At 35.1% G+C, this 22,187-nt stretch overlaps 1 protein-coding gene across 13 annotated transcripts in view; it reads left to right on the top strand.

Moving 5' to 3' along the window:
• shot (dystonin-like protein short stop) overlaps nucleotides 1-22,187 on the top strand; it is a 300,260-nt gene that overhangs the window by 253,973 nt on the left and 24,100 nt on the right. For all 13 annotated transcript variants that reach the window (XM_089710553.1, XM_089710550.1, XM_089710555.1 and 10 more), the window contains 23 exons: nucleotides 92-262; nucleotides 682-876; nucleotides 1,354-1,485; nucleotides 1,919-2,052; nucleotides 2,726-2,918; nucleotides 3,487-3,713; nucleotides 4,365-4,509; nucleotides 5,089-5,208; nucleotides 5,915-6,112; nucleotides 6,555-6,718; nucleotides 7,160-7,259; nucleotides 7,742-7,927; nucleotides 8,587-8,705; nucleotides 9,148-9,306; nucleotides 10,000-10,231; nucleotides 10,745-10,933; nucleotides 11,433-11,587; nucleotides 13,202-13,427; nucleotides 13,803-13,929; nucleotides 14,169-14,292; nucleotides 14,957-15,077; nucleotides 15,606-15,763; nucleotides 16,299-16,450. In XM_089710553.1, the coding sequence (XP_089566679.1) occupies nucleotides 92-262; nucleotides 682-876; nucleotides 1,354-1,485; nucleotides 1,919-2,052; nucleotides 2,726-2,918; nucleotides 3,487-3,713; nucleotides 4,365-4,509; nucleotides 5,089-5,208; nucleotides 5,915-6,112; nucleotides 6,555-6,718; nucleotides 7,160-7,259; nucleotides 7,742-7,927; nucleotides 8,587-8,705; nucleotides 9,148-9,306; nucleotides 10,000-10,231; nucleotides 10,745-10,933; nucleotides 11,433-11,587; nucleotides 13,202-13,427; nucleotides 13,803-13,929; nucleotides 14,169-14,292; nucleotides 14,957-15,077; nucleotides 15,606-15,763; nucleotides 16,299-16,450 (3,727 nt within the window). The remainder of the gene's footprint in view (nucleotides 1-91; nucleotides 263-681; nucleotides 877-1,353; nucleotides 1,486-1,918; nucleotides 2,053-2,725; nucleotides 2,919-3,486; nucleotides 3,714-4,364; nucleotides 4,510-5,088; nucleotides 5,209-5,914; nucleotides 6,113-6,554; nucleotides 6,719-7,159; nucleotides 7,260-7,741; nucleotides 7,928-8,586; nucleotides 8,706-9,147; nucleotides 9,307-9,999; nucleotides 10,232-10,744; nucleotides 10,934-11,432; nucleotides 11,588-13,201; nucleotides 13,428-13,802; nucleotides 13,930-14,168; nucleotides 14,293-14,956; nucleotides 15,078-15,605; nucleotides 15,764-16,298; nucleotides 16,451-22,187) is intronic.

Here is a 22,187-nt window from a genome sequence, read left to right on the forward strand (position 1 = left end):
GACCGTTCGGGGCTCAATGGGTTAAAAAAACATACCCAAAAAAAAACTTTGACTAAATAAACAATTAACTAAATAAACATATTTTCCACAGATGAACGAGCGTGGTCGTCGTCTAGACGTAGGGTTATTACAGTCTGGCAAGTTGGCAGAAGCCCTCGGTGGTCTGGCTCGGTGGTTGGCAGACACGGAAGAATTAGTGAGAAACCAGAAGCCACCGTCTGCTGATTATAAGGTCGTGAAAGCGCAGTTACAGGAGCAGAAGGTATGTTTTTGGCATATTTTTGAGCAAATTTTGGAAAGTTATGAGCAATGTTGCAAATACTTGTAGTAGTAGTTACATGGTGATGTTTAGAATTTATGATTATTTTTCTAATTAGGTGATGTTTGGTACGTTGGAGAGAATACTTTTCTGTGTTAAATTAAGATACAGAAACGAAACAAAATTAACGATTTTTGCAATTTAACTGTGGCTGAATATAACATCAGTTAAGTTAACTGATGTTATATCCATCCTATAATTTTAAATAACATAAAAGATAACCAAAATAAATTAATTAGATAATATTATATTACACATTTAGTAATACAAAATCTTAACCGTCAAAATTAAAACAAGCCTTACCTTATATTTTTTTTACTTATAAAATAACATATAGAAACTTTTTTACCTTTTCTACACAGTTCCTCAAGAAAATGCTGACAGACAGACAAAACTCAATGTCCTCTCTATTCGCGATGGGCAACGAAGTGGCCGCGGGCTGCGATCCAAACGAGAAGAAAGCTATCGAGAAACAACTGAAGGGATTGTTGCAGAGGTTCGATGCGCTTACCGCTAGTGCACAGCAGAGGATGCTTGATTTGGAACAGGCTATGAAGGTAGGAATAAATAAGTTGAAATTAAAAGAAGTTCATATTTTGATGAGGTTTTCGTTTATGTGGAAGAAATAGGTTTGAAATTTAAGGAATTTCAAATTTTGGTATGTTTTCTTATGACGTGTATGGATGGATCTTATTCTGGTCGCGATTTCTTAGACTGATCTCAAGTGTTAAACATTAAAAAAAAAACAATATTATAATCATAACATCGCATTTTGAGGTTAGTCAAGTCTATCTATAAATATATATGCTATATCGAGATATCGATTATCGAACTTTTCTTTTTTATTAAATACGTTTCAAATATACTATGTACTAATAAAAATTGTTGTTCTTCTTCTTGTTAAATGTGTTGTTATGGAAATAGAAGGCTTTTTCTTTTAAATCTTAATATCATAAATTATAGAAACATAACAACTTTAATTATATGATAATCAATAACCCCAAATACTCAAAAATTACTTCAATACAATCCAGGTGGCGAAAACATTCGAAGAACAATTACAGCCACTCGTCGAATGGCTCGGAGTGACTGAAAGGAAAGTGAAGGCATTGGAATTGGTGCCCACTGATGAAGAAAAGATACAGCAGAAGATTAGAGAGCATAAGGTAAGTTTCAAAAATATTCGGAAAGAAAAAAATAATAATTTGTAGAAAAATTTTAGAAATTTGGGTATGTTCCATCTATAATAGACAATTTTCATAGACAAATTAAATAAGTATAAAAAGATGATAGAAAGCTTATTCTACCGATGGAATTTGAATATTTATGGTCTTGTTTATTTATTCATTAAAAGGAGTAAGAAGCAAATATTAATAAATGCAATTGTTGCTATTTTAAAATTTTATTATCATAAATATTTGATTCTAAATATTATTAAATTTGTGATTTTGTACTAGTTACAAATTCTCTTAACTTGTATTCAGTTGTTTGTGCCATTTTCTTTAAATGCATAATAAATTTATGATTTTTAACTTCCTATCCAGGTTATGAAATTTAACTTAATTACAAATATACCATTATTTAATATTTTTTCACCAGAACATCCACGATGACATACTCTCGAAGCAGCCGCCTTTCAAGCAGTTAACAGAAACAGCATCCGAGCTGATGACCCTCGTGGGAGATGATGAAGCAGCAGCATTGGCTGATAGACTGCATGCGGCTACTGATAGGTAAGTTCTAGAAATTTCTGCCTTAAGTATGTACTTGGTTATTTAGGCAATAGATCTAGAAATTTCTGCCTTAAGTTCTTGGTTATTTAGGCAATAGATGTAGAAATTTATGCCTTAAGTACTTGGTTATTTAGGCAATAGATCTAGAAATTTATGCCTTAAGAACTAAGTACTAGAGTTGGAAATGGTTTGGCATCGGAGATTTGAAGGAGACGTTGAATTCGTCTCTGTCATTTATTTCTGGCAGATTTCCATAAGCACAAACATAATATCAAGTTGTGAATTTTTCATTAATGTAGTAGGTTATGTTTAGTTATTGGTGAAATAGCTAAACGGTCTAATAGACTTACGACCAATTATCGACTCGAAGGACCAACGTAATTTTTCAAATATATCACTCACTGGCAGCAATCTTTAATGAAATAGTCTTTTTTTAAACAACAACACAGTCGTTTTCAGTTTTATTACATTTGCAATCTTTTAATGTATCATCAAATATTTTTATGCGTATTATTGTCTTCTTATTCTCTTAATTAATTGCTCCTATTGGGAAATAATAAAATAATAGTAATGTTGTCGTTTTTCATAATATAGTTGTTTTTAATTCTGTATTCGTTATAATTTTGACATGTTTTATGTCATACATTACCAAAATTAATATATATTTTTCCAGATACCAAGCGCTAGTAGACCACAGTCTAAACATAGGCGATCTCCTGGACAACTCACGTAAAGGCCTTCGCCATCTTGTCCTAACATACCAAGATCTATCCGCTTGGATGGACTCCATGGAACAGTATCTAGCCAAAAGGAAGGTACTGCCAGTGCATATGGAAAAACTTTTGAGGCAGATGGACGAATTGGCGGTGAGTTTTGATAAAAAAGTTAGGTTTTATAGCTTTAAGGGCTGATTTTTCAATCGTTGGTTATAACTTATTCATCGAATAACGTATTAAACTACCATTTCAAAAATGTATTCTAATTGTCCGTATTTGACAGATGACATTGACAGGTGACATTTTAAAATGTTCGTGTAATACTTTATTGGACGGATAAATTTTACCAAGGATTGAAAAATCGGCCCTAAAATACATAAATTTTAAAAAAATAGGTACAAATCGATCATGATGTGGAATAACGGTGGAAGAATGGTTTCTTTCTTGTTTAAAATGACGGGGCACTAAATATTGTTGCTTATTTCTTGTCAGTTCACCAGCATTTATTTCCAGAAATCCTTTTTTGAATTCATTTGCTGAGTATTTATATTTTTTTATTAAGTAACTTGGAAATAATATAATTTTACATTCTCAAATCAATAGAACACATGATGGCTCAATACTTAAAATATTTTTTCTACAAACTTGAATCAAATGCTCAAAATATACGATCGTTCAATATATATAATTTACTAATATTCCTAAACCTAATCAACAGGAGAAAACCGAAGAAATATCAGCGAAGCAAGAAGCAGTAGACAGTACAGTGGAATCTGGTCTAGAACTAATGAAACATATCTCCGGAGACGAAGCCCTGCAGCTCAAGGATAAACTGGACGCTCTACAGCGGAGATATAACGATCTTACTAGCAAAGGAGCTGACCTGCTTAAGCTGGCCTCTGATACGCTGCCGTTGGTGCAACAGCTATATAATTCGCATGCTAAGTGAGTGTTTATTACTTAAATATAACATAGAGAAATACTTTTTCATAATGACACAGAGACACAAACAGATAAACAAATGACATTGTAGTGATTGATAATTTTTGTATAAATGGATGGTTCTATCGCTAAGAATATAGTACAAGCAAAAACAAATGATATGAACCTTAACATACGTTTTAAGTAATAAGAAAATCCGCCTTTAGTAGAATATGTATATAGTTGCGTTTGTACGCATGTCATTTCCATATAAAACAGGAAAATTTACATATTTTTTGTAATAAATAGTTAGTGTGATCAGATCAGATTTTAACTCTGAAATACATAAAAAGGCGACCTATATCAATATTCGCTACAATGTTTATAACTGGACCAAAACTAATTTTTACTTTTCTGGAACGTTTCGTCACATTTTCCTTTACATAATCTTTCTCTTCTATCGAATTTCTTGATTTATTTTTAACTCAATAATATACAAAATAATAACTCGTATACATATCTTAATATATATAAATCTCGTGTCACAATGTTTGTCCTCAATGGACTCATAAACCACTTAACCGATTATAATAAAATTCGCACACCATGTGCAGTTCGATCCAACTTGAGAGATAGGATAGTTTTAAGTAAATGAACACAAACATAAACTTTCAGACTATCAGAATGGATGTCAAGCGCGGAAACTTGCCTGCAATCGGTCGAACCGCGCGAAGAAGACATCTTACGTTTGGAGGCTGAATTACAAGAGTTTAGACCTCTATTGGACAATATCAACTTGGTCGGACCTCAGTTGTGCCAAGTATGTATTGTATTTATTATACAGGATTATTTGTAGTCATGTGTACTCGCAGTTTAACAAAATAATATGTTTATAGAGTCAAAGAGTTAGTTAAATTAGTTGTCTATGTAATGTGTGAAATCTTATATATAAAAATGAATCGCAAAATGTGTTGGTAAGCGCATAACTCGAGAACGGCTGAACCGATTTCGATAATTCTTTTTTTATTATATTCCTTGAAGTACGAGGATGGTTTTTATGTAGAGAAAACGTAAATATGTACCACGGGCGAAGCCGGGGCGGACCGCTAGTTTTCTATAAAAATTGCGTGTGTATACGCATGCAACGTGCAGTACGCACTTATATAATTACGATAATTTAAAATGTATATCATTTTCTTGAATTGCGTGCTGTTCACTTTAATTCTTGTTACAATTAAAATGGTCCTGTTTAGAACAAAAGTGTTGGTATCTACTTTTATTTGGTAAATCTGCAGGGGTGAATAAATAATTTTGTTTTCTATCAACTCTACGGCATTTGGCTGTTTTCTATCAATATGCAGATGTGAATAATTATTTTTTTTTTTTTCGTTTTTGCCAGATATCTCCCGGCGAAGGTGCTACCCACGTGGAGGGTATGGTGACACGGGATAACCGTCGTTTCGATGTGATCGCAGAACAGGTGCAGCGCAAGGCTGAGAGATTGTTGTTGAGCAAGAAGGTATGTAATTATGGGTGTTTTTATATATAAAACTGAATAGAATGGGTAAAATTTTAAAAGTGCATGTTTTTTAAGGAATTTGTATGTTTTATTCCGTGCCCCTGAATATTTTAAACATTAATTTTAATTTTATTTGAAAAATATGTTAGTGCACCTATTTATCTGATGTCTACACTCTTTCGATAATAATAAATCAAAATTCTCATATTCACAACTATTACCCCGTAGCGTTTCCCTAGAAGTAGTGAATAATATATCAAAATTCTTCTATTCACACAATATATATGTATTATTTAAGGTAGATATATATTATTATTTTTTGTTTTCTTGCTATTAATTATTCTTTTTCTGTTCTCGTCCCGCCAATTAGTGATTATTTTGCTCGTTTACCTTTTACCGTGGTTGCCTGGAAGAGATCACTATTAAGTGATAAGGCCGCCAAAATAGTTGTACTCTGTTCTATGTGTATTGTGTAAGTAGTTCTAAGGCTTCTGTACAACTATTAAAGAGTTAAATAAATAAATAAAAAAAATGTTGTGTGGTTTTATGATACCACGGTAAAAGTGAAACTGTTCGAACGGTTCCGAACACTGCTTTGTGTAGCGCATGTCGCGTGACGGTCGATACACGCGACATGCGCTACACAGACTAAAAAGTTTGAGACGATGTAATAAAAGTTTCACTTTAATAAATATATTCCCCACAGCGCTCGCTAGAAGTAGTGGGCGACATGGAGGAGCTAGTAGAGTGGCTGCGCGCAGCGGACGCGCAGCTGCGGGCCAGCGCCCCGCCCGGCGCACGCGCAGACGTGCTGCGCGCGCAGCTGGCCGACCTGCGCCCGCTGTGCGACGATGTGGCTGCACAGCGCGTGAGGACCAGGGATCTGCTCGCGCAGGCTAAGAAGGTGAGTGAATCAATGATTAGGTTCCAGTTCACGGATGCACGCAGGCGTGCTGTGAACTGTTTATTACTTTGATTTTTTGTATATTATGCTTATGTATCCAAACAGCTGCAAAAAAACGTGATAAAGATTGCTTGCTCTCTTAGAGAAAAAGCCCCGTTTTTATTCCATATTTAGACGCGAAAAGATTGCTAACTATGACAAAAAACTCCTTTTTTATTCTTTATTTATTGTGTCAAGTGTTTTTGCCCAATCGTATTGTTTCCTTTTATTTTTTTATTCTGAAAACTGTCAATCTTAATTTCTCATGATTTTATGTATCACTAGCTGTTACCAGCTTCCTGTTATATTTTGTCACAAATAAAGTACTTTCACTAATTCATACCACCCCTAGTTGTCTTTTAGTGAAAAAAAACCACAAATTCACGATAATATCATCTTTCAGGTGCTCCGCGAATGCCAATCTACAGAAGAAGCGGGAGTGATAAGGGAGAGGAGCGAGGAGCTAAAGGAAATGATGGAGGAGGTCGGGCAGTTGAGCGCCGCAAGGTTGGCAGCACTGGAGCAGGCGCTACCACTCGCAGAGCACTTCGCTGATACCCACCATGGGTGAGTGGGGGTAGTTTTGGTTTTGGGAATAAGTGCAATAGATTCAAAATTCATGTTTAAATAGTTGATTATTAATGCTGGATACGAGACATAATATTATTTGATTTATCAATACCTTTGATTAACATTTTTTATACTGTACTTATAGGAATGGATAATGAACACTAATCGTCGTAATTCGGCCTTCTTTTTTCACGAACTTTTTGTTGTTGTAATAATAATACATTTTGGTGTTATAATATAACTATTATGTTCTGTGATATTCAAATATCACAGGAGGACAAAGGATCAAATTTGAATTTTAACCTAAAAAAAATTATGGATTATAATATCTTCCTACTCTTCTCCTTAATATATTCTTTATAATAATAAAAAAATAGAGCAATAATGTCTCTTTTTGGAAAACATTCGAATGTTTTCTAAATCAATGTATTATTTTAGATTATCCTCATGGTTGGACGACATGGAGAAGCAAGTACAAATGCTGGCGATGCCGGCGCTCAGACCCGAACAAATCGTTCAGCAACAAGATAAGAACGAGGTATGTATATTATATTTTTTTAAATATTAAAGTAACTCCAATAATTTAATTTCCTAAAAAGGGTTTGAAAGCATTGTTGTGTCTTTTTAACGCTAAGTGATAGTTATATTCGATTCGTTATTCAATTCAAATTTTTATAATGCCCAATAAAAATTGTAAAACATTTGCATGGTTCTTACTCGATATTTAAGCTTCTTTGTCGATTATTTCTCTTCTTTTATTTATAAGAAATCCATATTTAATTTAAACGTGGTTATTACATGATGACACAACAATTTTGTGTACAGTGTAATAATATGTCCAATATCCAATGTCCAGCCAATAATAATGCTCAATACACAGTACACAGTACACTGTACACACTAGACTAGAATTAAATTATGGTAAATAATGGCAATAGTTATTAAAAAGCACTCTTTTCTTCTAATTCTTTCTTCTTCTTTAAACCTGCTAAATATTAATTTATTATTTTTGCCCCACAGATGCTACAACAATCGATCGGCGGGCACAAGCCTCTAGTGGACAAACTGGTCAAGACAGGTGAAGCGCTGTGCAATCTAATCAGCGAAAGCGATGCAGCCGCTGTAAGGGATACCGTGGACGCTGACTGTGAGCGCTACAACGCTTTACGGGCTGAATTGAGGCAGAGACAGCAGGAATTGGAACAGGTATAAACAATTTATTTTTTTATTAAGCTATTGCATAGCTTTTATCTCAGACTTAAGTAAAAATTCCGTAACGAAAAAAACCTAACACCCCCCACTCCAACCGGCACAGCGATGCGATGCTATGCAATAGCTTTATCAATCCTCGAGTGCCACACGTATTTTTTTTTTTCATTCATCAGCATGGCGGTTCGGTTAAGATTTGGAACTTCCCTGCTAAGTTAAATATTAAGTTAGGTTATAAGTGGGGGGAGATGTTTGACATTTTAGAGAAGTTTAGGTCGATGGGCTTGAAACTGTCTGACCGTCAATTTAAACCAAATTGAAGTGAGCATAAAAGATGTATGTTATTCAATAATCATTCTCAAAAATTCATTATTGTAAAATACATCTCAAATATTTGTTATATGTACCTTGTTATGTTACCTCCTATGGAAACTGTATGCAAGAATTTTAGATTGTCAAAATAAAACTTACTCTATTTCTAGTTTCACTTAAAGTTATTGAATTTTTAAATAAATCAGAAAACTAAATTTAAGTCTCATTAAATTTTGTGTCATGTTAGTAGCGGGTCGTAATACCTTCTATATTTTGATTTCCAAATTGATAACCGTCCTATATAACAATAAATTCTATAAAATATCCTTTATAATATTTTTCAGGCGCTACAAGAATCTTCAGTATTCGCGGAACGTCTAGAAGGAATGGTCCGTGCACTCTCAGGTGCGGCCGATCAGCTACAACACGCTGAGCCCGTGTCTGCACACCCGCATAAAATACAGTATGTTTTTTGTGTTTAAATATCACATCAAGTGATTCTTTTTTCTCAAAAGAAATTCATATAAACAAAAAAATGTTGCGTATTTTATTAGAATTGTTGTGGTTTGCCCTGTTTATAGGAATGAAAGTATATTTTGAATAAATCCGGCTTGAAGGACCAAAATAGTTTCATTACACGATTCCTTATAAACTACTATTAAAATATTATTTATTTCGGTCAATTCGTCATACAAGATTTTATTATTTGGAGAACTTTTTTACACTCATCTTCAATTCAAACAAATAAGAAAATCATATTAGTTTAAATTCTCTTTTTAATGTTCAATAATTATCACTTATACAAACTATTTTACGGATTTTCTACTTTAAAGAGGTTCTTCGATTTAGGGCATTTTTTCAACTACCAATTTTTTTCCATGTACTAAAATATAAATCTTCTACAGAGACCAAATAGAAGAGAACAACGCGCTAATAGAAGATCTAGAGAAGAGAGAAGAAGCGTACCGTGCGGTGCAGCGCGCGGCCGCCGATGTGATGGGCAAGGCTAGAGCCGCTGACCCGGCTGTTAGGGATATTAGAGCGAAACTGGATAAGCTTAATAAGTGAGTTTTTTTCTTTAGGGCTGATTTTTCAATCCTTGGTTAAAACTTATTCGTTGAATAATGTATAAAACTACAATTTTAAAAACGTATTCTAATTGCCCGTATTTGACAGTTTACGTGACATTTTAATATTATCGTGTAATACTTTACTAGACGGATAAGTTTTATCCAAGCATTGAAAAATCGGCCCTTAATGTTCTTAAATCTTCTTAAATTATATGTTACATTGTAGGTTCTGTTTTCGTATATAGCACTAACAAGTATGTACCAGTCTCCTCGTGACCACGTTTAATGTAGTGTGCGAAACGTTGGGGTAAAAGTATTAATAAATAAATCGCGTTTAAAATCCGTTAAAATCTTAAATTTCTAGGGTATGGGTAGTTTTAGTAATCTAAAAATATTTTTTGGTAAATTTTGACTTAAAATTGTTTGTAGAATAAAACAAATACAACAATTAATGTGTTGTGCGATATAAATTTTTTCATTTGTTCCGATTTACTAACGTTAAAAAACTTCTTTTTACAATAGCAATAAAAGATCGAGCGATGTTCATGCGCCTTTGCTTTTCACTTTACTTTTTCCACGTGTCAAGGCTATGGGACTGAATCTGACCTTTTAAAACTGTTTCTATAAATTTGTAGGTTCTTTTTTCAGCTTAATTTTATTTTTTTAAATACGTATTCTCATTTCCAGGCTATGGGACGAAGTGCAACGCTCGAGCACGAACCGTGGCCAATCCCTGGACAGTGCTCTAGAGCTGGCCAAGCGCTTCTGGGAGCAGCTTGAAGCAGTGATGCAGCAGCTCGGCGAGCTGGAGGACACGCTGGCTGCTGTCCCACCTCCGGCTGCTCAGCCGCACCGCATACAGCATCAGCAGCTGCAGCTGCAGGAGATACGGCATGAGATCGATCATACCAAGCCGCAGGTAAAGATGGCTAGAGGAAGCGGAAATCGCCAAAAAAAGACGGGTTGCACTGGGGGAGTGCCGGCAGAAGTGAAAACTTGATTGTTAGCGTTGAGCATGTTTGATATCCATCCGTCTTTTATACCCATTACAGAAAAAGTGCTCAACGCCGCTAAAGAAGTTTTCACTTCAAATATACTTTTTTATGCAGCAGAAATTGACCACACTGGGCCGTAAATACAACCGAGGCGGGTTAAATGGGAGATTAATGCAAATCTCCCGAAAAAATATAGAAAAATTGACTTCTTTTTTAGCTCTGCAATATATGAGTATTTAAAATGTAAGGAGCAAAAAGAAACAGTATACACTATACAGGTCTGTTTGATCCATACAACAAATGAATTGTTGTATTAAAGAGGTGTCTAGATTGCATTACTTTACTAATACCTATTCAAATTTACTCCAAATTAAAAATACACAAAAAGACATTATTTTTCCACAAATTCTTTCAATAACACCATTACTATAATCTAGGTGGAAAAAGTGCGCAAAACAGGATCCACACTCATGTCAATTTGCGGTGAACCAGACAAGCCAGAAGTCAAGAAACACATCGAAGATCTGGACACCGCTTGGGATAATATTACAGCGTTGTATGCTAGAAGAGAAGAGAACCTTATTGATGCTATGGAAAAGGCTATGGAGTTCCATGACACTTTGCAAGTAAGTTTTGGTTTGGGCAGGATTTATAGGTATTTTGGGGAAATTTTAGGTATTAGGATTTCTTTGATTGAAGAAGTATTTGGGCAGCCTGGAAGAGATCGTTGATAAGCGATAAGGTTGCCTTATGTGCTGTGAATATTTCCTTTTCTTTAAATATTATGTGATTGTAAAATTTGTAATGGTACATAAAACTGTTAAATAAATTAATAAATATTATTTATTGATTCGGATGTAAAAATGTTAAATTTTTAGACATTACTAGTAGAACTGAACGTTGAATACTATTTAATTAAAAACAATTACTTTATAATAAATTTGATAAAAACAGTAAATTGCATTATAATCATTCAATATAATCCATGACAAAAACATGAATGCAACACTTATATATTATGTAGATGCAAATCAAGATTAATTTCCGTAATTTGGACATTAATCTACCATATACAATATTTAAAATAAACTACATACAAAAACATTATATTTGCTATCGCTATAGAATCTACAAGAGTTCCTCGACTCAGCTGAAGAAAAATTCGCCAAAATGGGACCGCTAGGATCCGACATTGATGCAGTTAAGCGACAAATCGCTCAACTTGCATCCTTCAAGACGGAAGTCGATCCACATATGGTGAAAGTTGAAGCTTTGAATAGGTAAGATGTTTTAAAGTATAGATTTTCGCGTAGTTTCTGAAAATGACCAAAAATTTTTTGTTAATAATGCTCCTAAAATAGATTCGAAAACTTAGTTAAAACTTGTCATCTAACTGTCAGAAACTTAAAAAATGATTTAAAAAACAACCTTATTGGTCAATAATATGGTATCAATTCCAAGAACAATGAGTAAAGCAAATTATTCAGTAAATAATGCATTGTCTTAAAGTTAACGTAACGAGTTTAAAACACGAATTAACTTCACGTTTATTATCCATGGTAACCTATTATGAATTATAATGATATTATTTTATACAAATTTTACAATGAATTAAATCGTGATTTAAACCCGTTATTTTATACCTCCTTGTATCCTTAAGGTTATGGGTTAACCCAAACTAATAGCACCTACGAATCCCAAAATTACAGTTTATTAAATGTTTTAATAAGCGACTAATATAAAGTTTTTTTCCCGTTCCACGAATCTGGCAATCACCAACAGGAGTTTGATGAGGCAAGATAATATCAAAATTATATTAAAACTGTGTGTTTCGCTTGTGTATCGTATGAGCCAGTTTGTAGTTTTGTTACCTTGCGTATACGTTTGTGTTCCCTGTTTTTGTGGTGGTGATTCTGAAAAAAAAATTACTCCGTTTAGTCAGCTGATAGAATATTTCTTTGTCTATTATGTGGATATTTCTATGACCACTCTCTATATATATTACTTGTCTTTATCGCTGAGATTTTTTCAGTCATCAACACCTTACTTTGTACAAGTTGTAGTATTTTAAATTAAGTGTTTAATTATATTCTGTTTCTTCTTTTTAATGAAATGCAATAGTATTGCAACAAAAAAGAAACACTATTTATATTCGAATTATATCAGAATCACCGCTGTTAGGACGCGTTTCCATCTACAAGAAAACTTCCGCGTAAAATGTCCGACAGTCTGTCTGACAGCAACTTGCAAGTCTACTTGCAAATGTACTAGTGGTAACGCGGAATTAGACTTGCAAGCTACTGTCAGACAGACTGTCGGACATTACTTGCGGAAGTTTTCTTGCAGATGGACAGGCGGCCTTACCTACGTGCATGTAATTAACTAAACTTATTTATGTTCATGTATTCGTATCGTTGTTCTTTCGTAGTGTTCGCGTTATGAATCAAACTTAGAAAATAATGTTTATGAATGTTTTTATATTTTAATTCTGCTTCAAAAAGTGTGGAACTATAACCGTTTGTTAAGCTCAAATATAAACCAGCTTTTGTCTTGTGTAGTGTCCTGTCTAAACATATTCATAAGTTTTTAAGCTACAACAACATGTAACACTTTCTATATAAGTTTTGATATATTTATTAAAATATAAAAGGTAAATTTTGACTCTTAACACTGACTAAAAGTAGAACAATGCTGTAGAATTAAAATTCCTTTAAAACGACACTAATAACATATTCCAGAATTTAAACACCTCTTTTTTTCAGTTATATCTAACTTCTCTTTTCAAAAAAATCTTTTAAAATCACTAATTCAATACAATACATTCAACTAATCACCACAACGAACACGAAAACTCTCTTAAAACACACAAAATCTAATCAAAAACAAACCAACAGGCAAGCAGCGGAATTAACAGAGAGGACATCGTCAGAACAAGCGGCGGCGATCAAACAACCGCTTACAGAAGTGAACGCAAGATGGTCAGCGTTACTCCGAGGAATGGTTGAAAGGCAGCAACAGCTTGAAAGAGCTTTGTTACGGCTTGGACAGCTTCAGCATGCGTTGAGGGACACGCTGGCGTGGATACAGCACACAAGTGACACGCTGGACACTTTGACACCGGTGAGCGTGACACTATACACTAAGTGTTGTGAAAAACTTGACTGTATGGTCAGGAATAACATATAGCTTACTTTGAAGAGGTTTTTATTATTGAATGTAGTGTCATATGATGATGATTCTTATTTGATTAATTTGTACTTGCTATTTATTGTTCAAATAATTAAATTTAAAAAAAAATGTTGACTCGAAGCACCATTTGAAATGTTCAATTAGAATTATCATACCAAAACACCAATAATCTAATATAGCCTAAGTAATATTCTACAATTCATATGTGAAATGACACTAACAATTTGTAAGGTGACAGTAAAGTTTATTTTCCCTTATCACTTAACACTTTGTGAAATGGCATTAAAGTTTATTTTCCCTCACCAGGTGGCTGGAGACCCTCAAATCCTTGAAGTAGAACTGGCCAAATTAAAGGTAGTTGTGAACGACATCGCAGCGCACCAGGCTAGTGTTGATACTTTGAATGAAGCTGGCGCACATATTGTACATCATGGTAAGTTATAAATAATACAAATAACTAAATTAAAATTGAATATAATAATTGAATTAAGAAATATTTTGATGGTTATGCTATTTCAGCATATATTTCAGACTAATCATTTGATATTGCCATACACAATATGGTCGATCAATTTAACCGATTTTATATTATTGTTTTTAAGTTAAAAGTATATTTAAACTGTGTTGAGTGCCTTTTTGGTTAATGTCTAATGTCATTATTTTTTGACACAGGCACAGACGAAGCCGGTGAAACAGCTGAAAAACTGGCAACACTGAACAGAAAATGGCGCGAATTACAACAGAAGGCGAGAGACCGTCAATCGGAACTCGAAGACGCGCTTAGAGAAGCACAGAGGTTAATATTTTGATTTATTAATACCATAAAATATTTTAAAACTGCATTTAGTGATTTATGAATTAAAAAAAAAATCTTCACTGACAAGTGTTTTCATATTTATGTGAAGTATGCGTTTGCAGATTATTATATGCCGTTTGAAACTGTACAAATACACTTGTATTTTCTATTGTCTAAAATAGTCAACGTTGCCCAGCTACGTTTAAAAGTAATTCATTTGCAACAGAAAATACCTCTGTAATTTTAAACTTTAGGCGCGTTGACATTAGCCCGGTTTACACGCACACTCTTTACCGCGTGATTGAGTGCGCGGGATTGAACGCGGGAAAGCACGCGCGCTGAGGAAAGAGGAAAGATTGTGCGTGTAAACGATAATCGCGCGCGATTGAACGAAGGAAAGCGTGGCGCGTTGGAGTGTGTGCGGAGTGGACGCGCAATCTCGTTCTCTCTGTCATCGTTTAAATGCTCGCTCTTTCCCGCGTGAAAGCCGAATCGCGTGCGAAAGAGCGTGCGTGTAAACCGGGCTATTATCATTGCACGCGTCGCGTCATGGAGTAAGGCGACGGTTTTGGTATCTTTGAATCTTGTCAAAGAAGTTTCACTTCTGACACGTATGCTCGGCACACACGCTCTTTTTCTAATGAATATATTTCTTTTTTAACAGCTTCAACGCAGAAATCGGTGATCTTCTATCATGGCTGTCGGAAGTGGACAGCGTGGTGGTCGCGTCCAAACCGGTCGGCGGTCTGCCGGAGACTGCCACTGAACAACTTGAACGGTTTATGGTATGTTGCTTTTGAGGGTAGATGAACAAAATATATTTTTTTTAGTGGAGTTGCCTTTTTTTTGAATGGTTAACTTTTAAAGAATGTAAACAGTTTTTTAGATGGTTTTAAAAGTATCACTGAGTTTTAAAAATATTGTCTTATACCAATCTACCATCTTATCTTACAAATATGGCTTAAAATAAATATTACATAAATATTAAATTAACATTATTTTGTCATGGGCGGCGGCTATCATCTACCATCAAGTGGGTCGCCTGCTCCATTGCCGGGGTTGCAGTAAAAAAAATTACAAAATATAGTTGTTTTACTCTTTTGTCTATACATGTATAACTCCACAAGTCATTTTAATGCATAATATTTTTTTTTAACTTGAACATTAATCACAAAATTAGTGTTTTCGAGGAAGTACAGTTGATCATTGATATTTTAAAGAAAATGTTTTTCAACCTTATTTATTTATTTATAATCTTTGTTGCATACAAAACATATAATACAAATTTTACCTTAACATTATTTATTTAACAGGAGGTATACAACGAAATAGAAGCGAACAGACCAAAGGTGGAAGCTGTCCTGCAGCAGGGTCAGGAGTACATCAAGAGACAGGAGAAACCGAACCCAACCTCGCAGTTACATCTCAACTTGAAGAACTTGAAGAGCAGATGGGATAATGTCACGTCTAGGTATGTTATTGGACAAAAAAATATACCGGCCGAATTGATAACCTCCTCCTTTTTTTGAAGTCGGTTAAAAAGAGTCGTAAAACATTTTGTTAAGATTGACTTGGTTATGCTCAGTAATTATAAAAACTTACAAAAATATATAACTTTAATTTTATTTCATTATCTATTGGTGTTAACTTTTTACGGTCTTGATCATTTATTATTCGTTCGTCGTCATTTATTATTTGAGATTCTTACAAAAAATATTTAATTGTTTATAATTTTAATATTAAATATTTAAATAGTAAAATAATATTAAATTATTGAAATAATGTACAGCAAAGACGATTCGTCTCATTAGATCACAATATGAGCCAATATTAGAACTTAGCTTATCTATGAACAGGACATATTCTTCCCTTATAGGTCAAGAAAAAAAATATTTTCAATACATTATTTAATATTATATCATTTATGAACATTAGACAGGAAGATATTTTCAGATCCATAAAAAAATGTATTTACAATACGTAATCTATTTTTATATCTTCAACAGAGCGTCAGACAAGAAGATAAAACTAGAAATCGCGCTCAAAGAAGCTACAGAATTCCACGAAGCGCTTCAAGCGTTTGTCGATTGGCTGACTTCCGCTGAAAAAACGTTGACTTCCGCCAAACCGGTGTCGAGGGTTATGGAGACTTTGTTGAGTAAGTTAATTTAATTAATAGCTTTCCGCCCGCGGCTTCGCCCGCGTTTTCAAAGAAAAACCCGTATAGTTCCCGTTCCCATGGGATTTCCGGGATAAAACCCATTCTATGTGTTAATCCAAGTTACCTTCTATATGTGTGCCAAATTTCATTGTTATCGGTTCAGTAGTATTTGCGTGAAAGAGTAACAAACACACACACACACACATCCTCACAAACTTTCGCATTTATAATATTAGTAGGATTATAGGTTTATAGGGCAATAAATGTTTTTTGCTAGCAATAATAAAAATTGAGTAGTTTTCTTTTCAATCATTTTGTTCGAGAAGGCACCCCTGTGGGACACCTTCACTACACTCCCGATTCGCGGTATTAAAATGGTACTATAGGGGTTCGTCTAAATGAAACCAGCCTTGTACTCAGATTGATCTTTATTACCACTAAAAAATGTTGAACTGAAATTAATATTATGTTCTTACAAAAAAATAACTATAGCGAGATTTAAAAACGCTTAAAATAAATTACCGCCACCTATGATTAACTTAACGAACTAATGTAACTTTATACAATCTAATGATCTGTCATGAACATACCGCCCACCAAGGACATTTATTGAGGAAATGTCCTTACAAACAAAATCCGCCCACCTTGAGGGAACATCTTTAAATATAATTATACAAACTGAAACTTACATTGTATATGAACTTAAATTTATCTTCTTACATTTTACTCGCAAACATTTTATCTACGCAACAATATCACTTTCTATAACATAACTTAACTTATACAAATACACTTTAAACATCTTCAAAAAATACAATATAATATAACAATTATTCTTTCCTTAATAAAATACACAATTTGTTAACAGGTCTTTTAATAATACTTTTTTTAACTAAGATACTGACAACTCTAGTAACTTTATCGTGACCTGGATGTTTGTCTATGATTTTACCCATGATCCACCGCATCGGCGGAAGATCATCTTCCTTTATGAGGACAATATCTCCTATATTAGGCTCGCTGGTTTTGGACTTCCATTTATACCTTATCATTACATTCGACAGATATTCCTTTGACCAGCGATCCCAAAACGACTGAAACATTCTTTGAATAAGTTGCCATCTACTCAACGAACTCACGTTAGAATCTAAGTAATTATATACATCGGGTATACCTAACAAAGGTCCACCGATTAAAAAATGACCCGGCGTTAGAGGTGCAGGCTCATTAGGGTCTGATGTATCGACTGTGATTGGCCTAGAATTTAAGCAAGCTTCTACCTGAGCAAGAAGAGTACTCATCTCCTCGTAAGTGAGGGTGGTTTCTCCTATGACTCGCTTGAGGTGAAACTTCGTGGATTTCACTCCCGCTTCCCAAAGTCCGCCAAAGTTAGGGCTGTGCGGAGGAATGAAATGCCACTCGGTACCATTCGCTTCCAACTGTTCACCCACCGATGAAAGTGCTAACTGGAGCTCACGGGATGCTCCCACAAAGGTAGTACCGTTGTCGCTCCAAATCTTGGCACAGTGACCTCGTCTGGAAACGAAACGTCGAAAAGCAGCCAGAAATGCTGGTGTGCTCATGTCACTTACGACCTCTAAGTGAATGGCACGAGTTGCCATACACACGAATAAACATATGTAGCCCTTGTATGAGTGGTGTCCTCGGCCTTTGGTTGTCCTTATGTTTATTGGACCAGCATAATCCACACCGCTATGCAAAAATGGTCTAGCAGGTGTACAACGAACTGTTGGAAGTGAACCCATTAATGGAGACTGAGTGCTAGCTCTTAATCGAATACACTTAACGCAACTCCTAACGTGTTGTTTAACTAAAGTTCTAACCCCTATAATCCAATAAGCTGTTCTCAAATAATTAATCATCAATTGAGGCCCTCCGTGCAACGTCTTTATGTGAGCGTTTGCTATAATTAGGTGAGTTAAATGACTACTTTTAGGCAAAATAATTGGATGTTTGGTTTCATTACTTAGTTGTGACATTTCAATTCTGCCACGTATTCTGATTATACCCTTATCGTCAAGGTAAGGACATAGTGCTTTTAATGTATTCTTATTTAGTATATCACCCTTGTTCCTTAACTGTAAATATTCTTCTTTAAATATATCCCTTTGAGTAATCTTTATGCAACATTCTAATGCCTCCTCCAATTCAAAACTTTGTAAATATTTCTCTTTATTTGTTCTTCTGCGATATCCCCTTAAAAATCTTCGACAATAGGCAATAACCCGTATTAATCTTTGTAAAGATGAAAATCGTTCTAACATTGTAATCTCTCTTTCTTCTTTTACAGCAACAGTAAATGTCTTGACACTTTGTTCTAAATCTGTGCTCATTTCCTTTGGCCTATTGTACTCAATACATTTCTGCTTGAGAAACGACGGTCCTGAAAACCATATCTGATTATCTATAAGCAAATTTGGTAATACGCCTCTTGAGGCACAATCTGCTGGATTGTCCTTAGATAAAACATGATACCATTGAGTGGGTTTCATGATGGTTAAAATCTCTGATGTCCTATTTGCTATGAACGGTTTCCATCTGCTTGGATGGCTATTCAACCATGCCAATACAACTGTGGAATCAGTCCAAGCCGTTATATTGTTCTTAGAAATGTTAAGTACATCTGCTGCTTCTGCAAGCAACCTAGATACCAGAAGCGCACCGCACAATTCCAAACGAGGAATGCTTATCTGTTTGACGGGTGCTACTCGCGTTCTGGCAACCAGCAACGAAACCGTTACTCCACCTTCGGCATCGATTATGCGAAGGTAGATTACCGCCGCATAAGCACTTTTAGATGCATCGCTGAAACCATGAAGCTCCAGTTGATCGTTCAACCTTGTTCCCAGCCATCGAGGAATCCGAATTCTGGTAAGTTGGGACAACTGACTACGGTAAGCATTCCATTCCTCCATCATTTCTGCATTCACCTTATCGTCCCATCCTACTCCTGCTACCCACAACTTTTGTATAAAAACCTTGGCAATGACCACACTAGGAGCTAACCAGCCTAGTGGATCGAACAAACGAGCTATTTCCGAAATAATTGACCTTTTAGTTTCAGGTGCAGTCGTCGACATCGAGATATTCACCGAGTACTGGAAGTTATCTTCGCTGCGGTTCCAGGTAAGTCCTAAGATTTTTATTGTACTATCAAGCTTAATATTAAAATTTTCCTTTTCTTCATTATTTATGATTCCCGTATGTAGTGTTTGTCCTATATTTTCATTCCCTTCAATTGACCTGATCCTTTTCAATATTTCCTTATTATTACTATTCCATTTTTGTAACACGAATCCACCCTTTCCTAATAATTCTTTCATTTCCTTGTAAATTCTAATTCCTTCTTCAACACTTTCTGACCCTGTCATTAAATCATCCATATAAAAACAATTTAGAATTTTATCTGAGGCGACGGGGTAGTTTGCTCCCTCGTCATAAGCAACTTGATGTAGCGTTCTAACTGCTTGATATGGTGCAGATGCTGTTCCAAAGGTAACCGTTATAAGTTCATAATCTTCAATATTCTTATCAGGACTCTCGCGCCAAAGGATCCGCTGAAACATCGCATCATCTTCTGATATAAGGACTTGACGGTACATCTTAATAATGTCCGCGACTAATCCAATAGGATGTAATCTCCATCTTAAAATTGTGTGTCTGAGGTCTGCTTGTAACGTGGGTCCGATCATTAACGTATCATTCAAAGATATTCCATTGCTATTTTTTTCAGATGCGTTGAAAACCACACGTACCTTGGTTGTACTTTTGTCGTTTCTTACGACCGCGTGGTGAGGTAAGTATACTGCTTCATTCTTTTTATTATCGTCGTCCTTAACCTGCCTCATGTGTCCTAACCGTAAGTATTCATTAATAACTTCTGTGTATTTTTCTTTCAAATCCTTGTCCTTTTCTAATCTTCTTTCTAATGCTTTAAATCTTTTTTCAGCTATTGCACGTGAGTTACCAGCTGTACAAGGAGGATCCTCGTCACGAAACGGTAACTTAACTATATATCTACCACTAGCATCTCTTGTAGTGGTTTTTGTATAGAACTCTTCACACTTTGTTTCTTCCGGTGAGTATAACTTTTTTGTACTATATTTTTCTTCTATTTCCCAAAACTTTTTCAAAATTTCATCATCTTCATTTTGAATATGTAAATGCATTGCTCTAATATTATTTGATCTATTATTTTCAGATTCGATAGCTCCCGATAGTACCCAGCCGAAGGTAGTGTTCTGGGCCACTAGAGCCCCCGAAGAATTTTTCAGTATACCTTCCAGGATGATACTACCGTATACGTCAGCACCCAATAGAACATCTATTTTATTGGGAGTGTTGAACTCAGGATCTGCCAGTTTACTATCGCTTAAACTTAACCAGTCGAAGGAACTTGTACTAAGATCCTTCTCTGGTAAGTAGGCAGTAATATTTTTTAATACATATGCATTCAACCTTAGGCTAAATTCAGAATTTAACCGGGATTGAATCGTTAAATGTACCATGTATTTTATCATGGTTGAACTATGACCTAGACCTGAAACAGAGCCCTTAATTGGGATCTTCTTCAGTCTCAAAAGTTGAACTGTGGCCTCTGTAATGAAACAAGCCTGTGACCCTTGGTCAAGTAACGCACGTACCGTTAGGTAGTGACCCATTTTGGACTCGGCTTTTATTAGCGCTGTGGCTAATAAAACCTGTCTTGGTTTAGAAACCTCGCCTGAAGAAAAACATGAAACTATTGGATCAGTACTAATAGGCGCATTAGTACTTCCATGATCATGCTTCTTCAAGGTGGGTTGACCTTTATGCTCAGCCTCTCCTGAAGGATGAAGCAAAGAATGATGCCGCTTTTGACAGAGTCTACATGAAGTAGGCTTCTTACATTCATAGACTATGTGATTACTACCCAGACAATTAAAACAGATTTTATTTTTAGCTACAAAATCGCGTCTGTTTTCCAAAGTTTGTTTAGCAAACTTTTTACAAAAACAGAGCTTATGCGATTCTGTGCAAAACTCACAACTTAAATTTGGAGTCGACGCGATCAACGCTCGTGGTTTATGCGCCGCTGTACTATTCGACTGATACCCAGGTGACCTTTTTGGTTCTACACACTCTAACGCACGAAAACGGTTCTCAATAAACGACTTAAATTGTTCAAAAGATGGCAATTCATTTTTAGAATTATTACTAGATATATTTAATTCCCATTGCTTTCGCGTTTCTGTATCTAATTTAAATGTAACAATATGTATAATAATAACATCCCAGGTGCTTACATCTATGTCTAAATTTTTGAGAGCATTTAAACAATCACAAGTAGTGTCTAGTAATTCTTTTAATAATGCAGCCGATTCCACATTCATACGTTTTTGACTAAACAGTCTCTGCAGGATGCAATTGCACAGATACTTCCTGTTACTATATCTTTGCAGCAACAGCTGCCAACATGGCTCATAATTTGCATCGGTGATGGGCGTTTGCCTAATCAATTGCTCCGCTTCACCAGTCAAGTGACCCTTTAAGTAGTGGAGTTTTTGGACATTGTCCAATGATTTATTTTTGTGAACTAACGATTGGAATAAGTCTGAAAAGGTTGTCCACTCCGAATACTTACCCGAGAAGACTGGTATACTAATTTTGGGCAACTTGACTGGTGGATCGGAGGAGTTCGGTCTATGATTATCCTGATAGTTTTCCCTAAAGC

The sequence above is a fragment of the Colias philodice genome, chromosome 25 (genome assembly GCF_061535455.1).
Source record: "Colias philodice isolate Cphi_HAF_F1 chromosome 25, ilColPhil1 Martin Lab GWU primary, whole genome shotgun sequence".
Classification (NCBI taxonomy): Eukaryota; Metazoa; Arthropoda; class Insecta; order Lepidoptera; family Pieridae; genus Colias; species Colias philodice.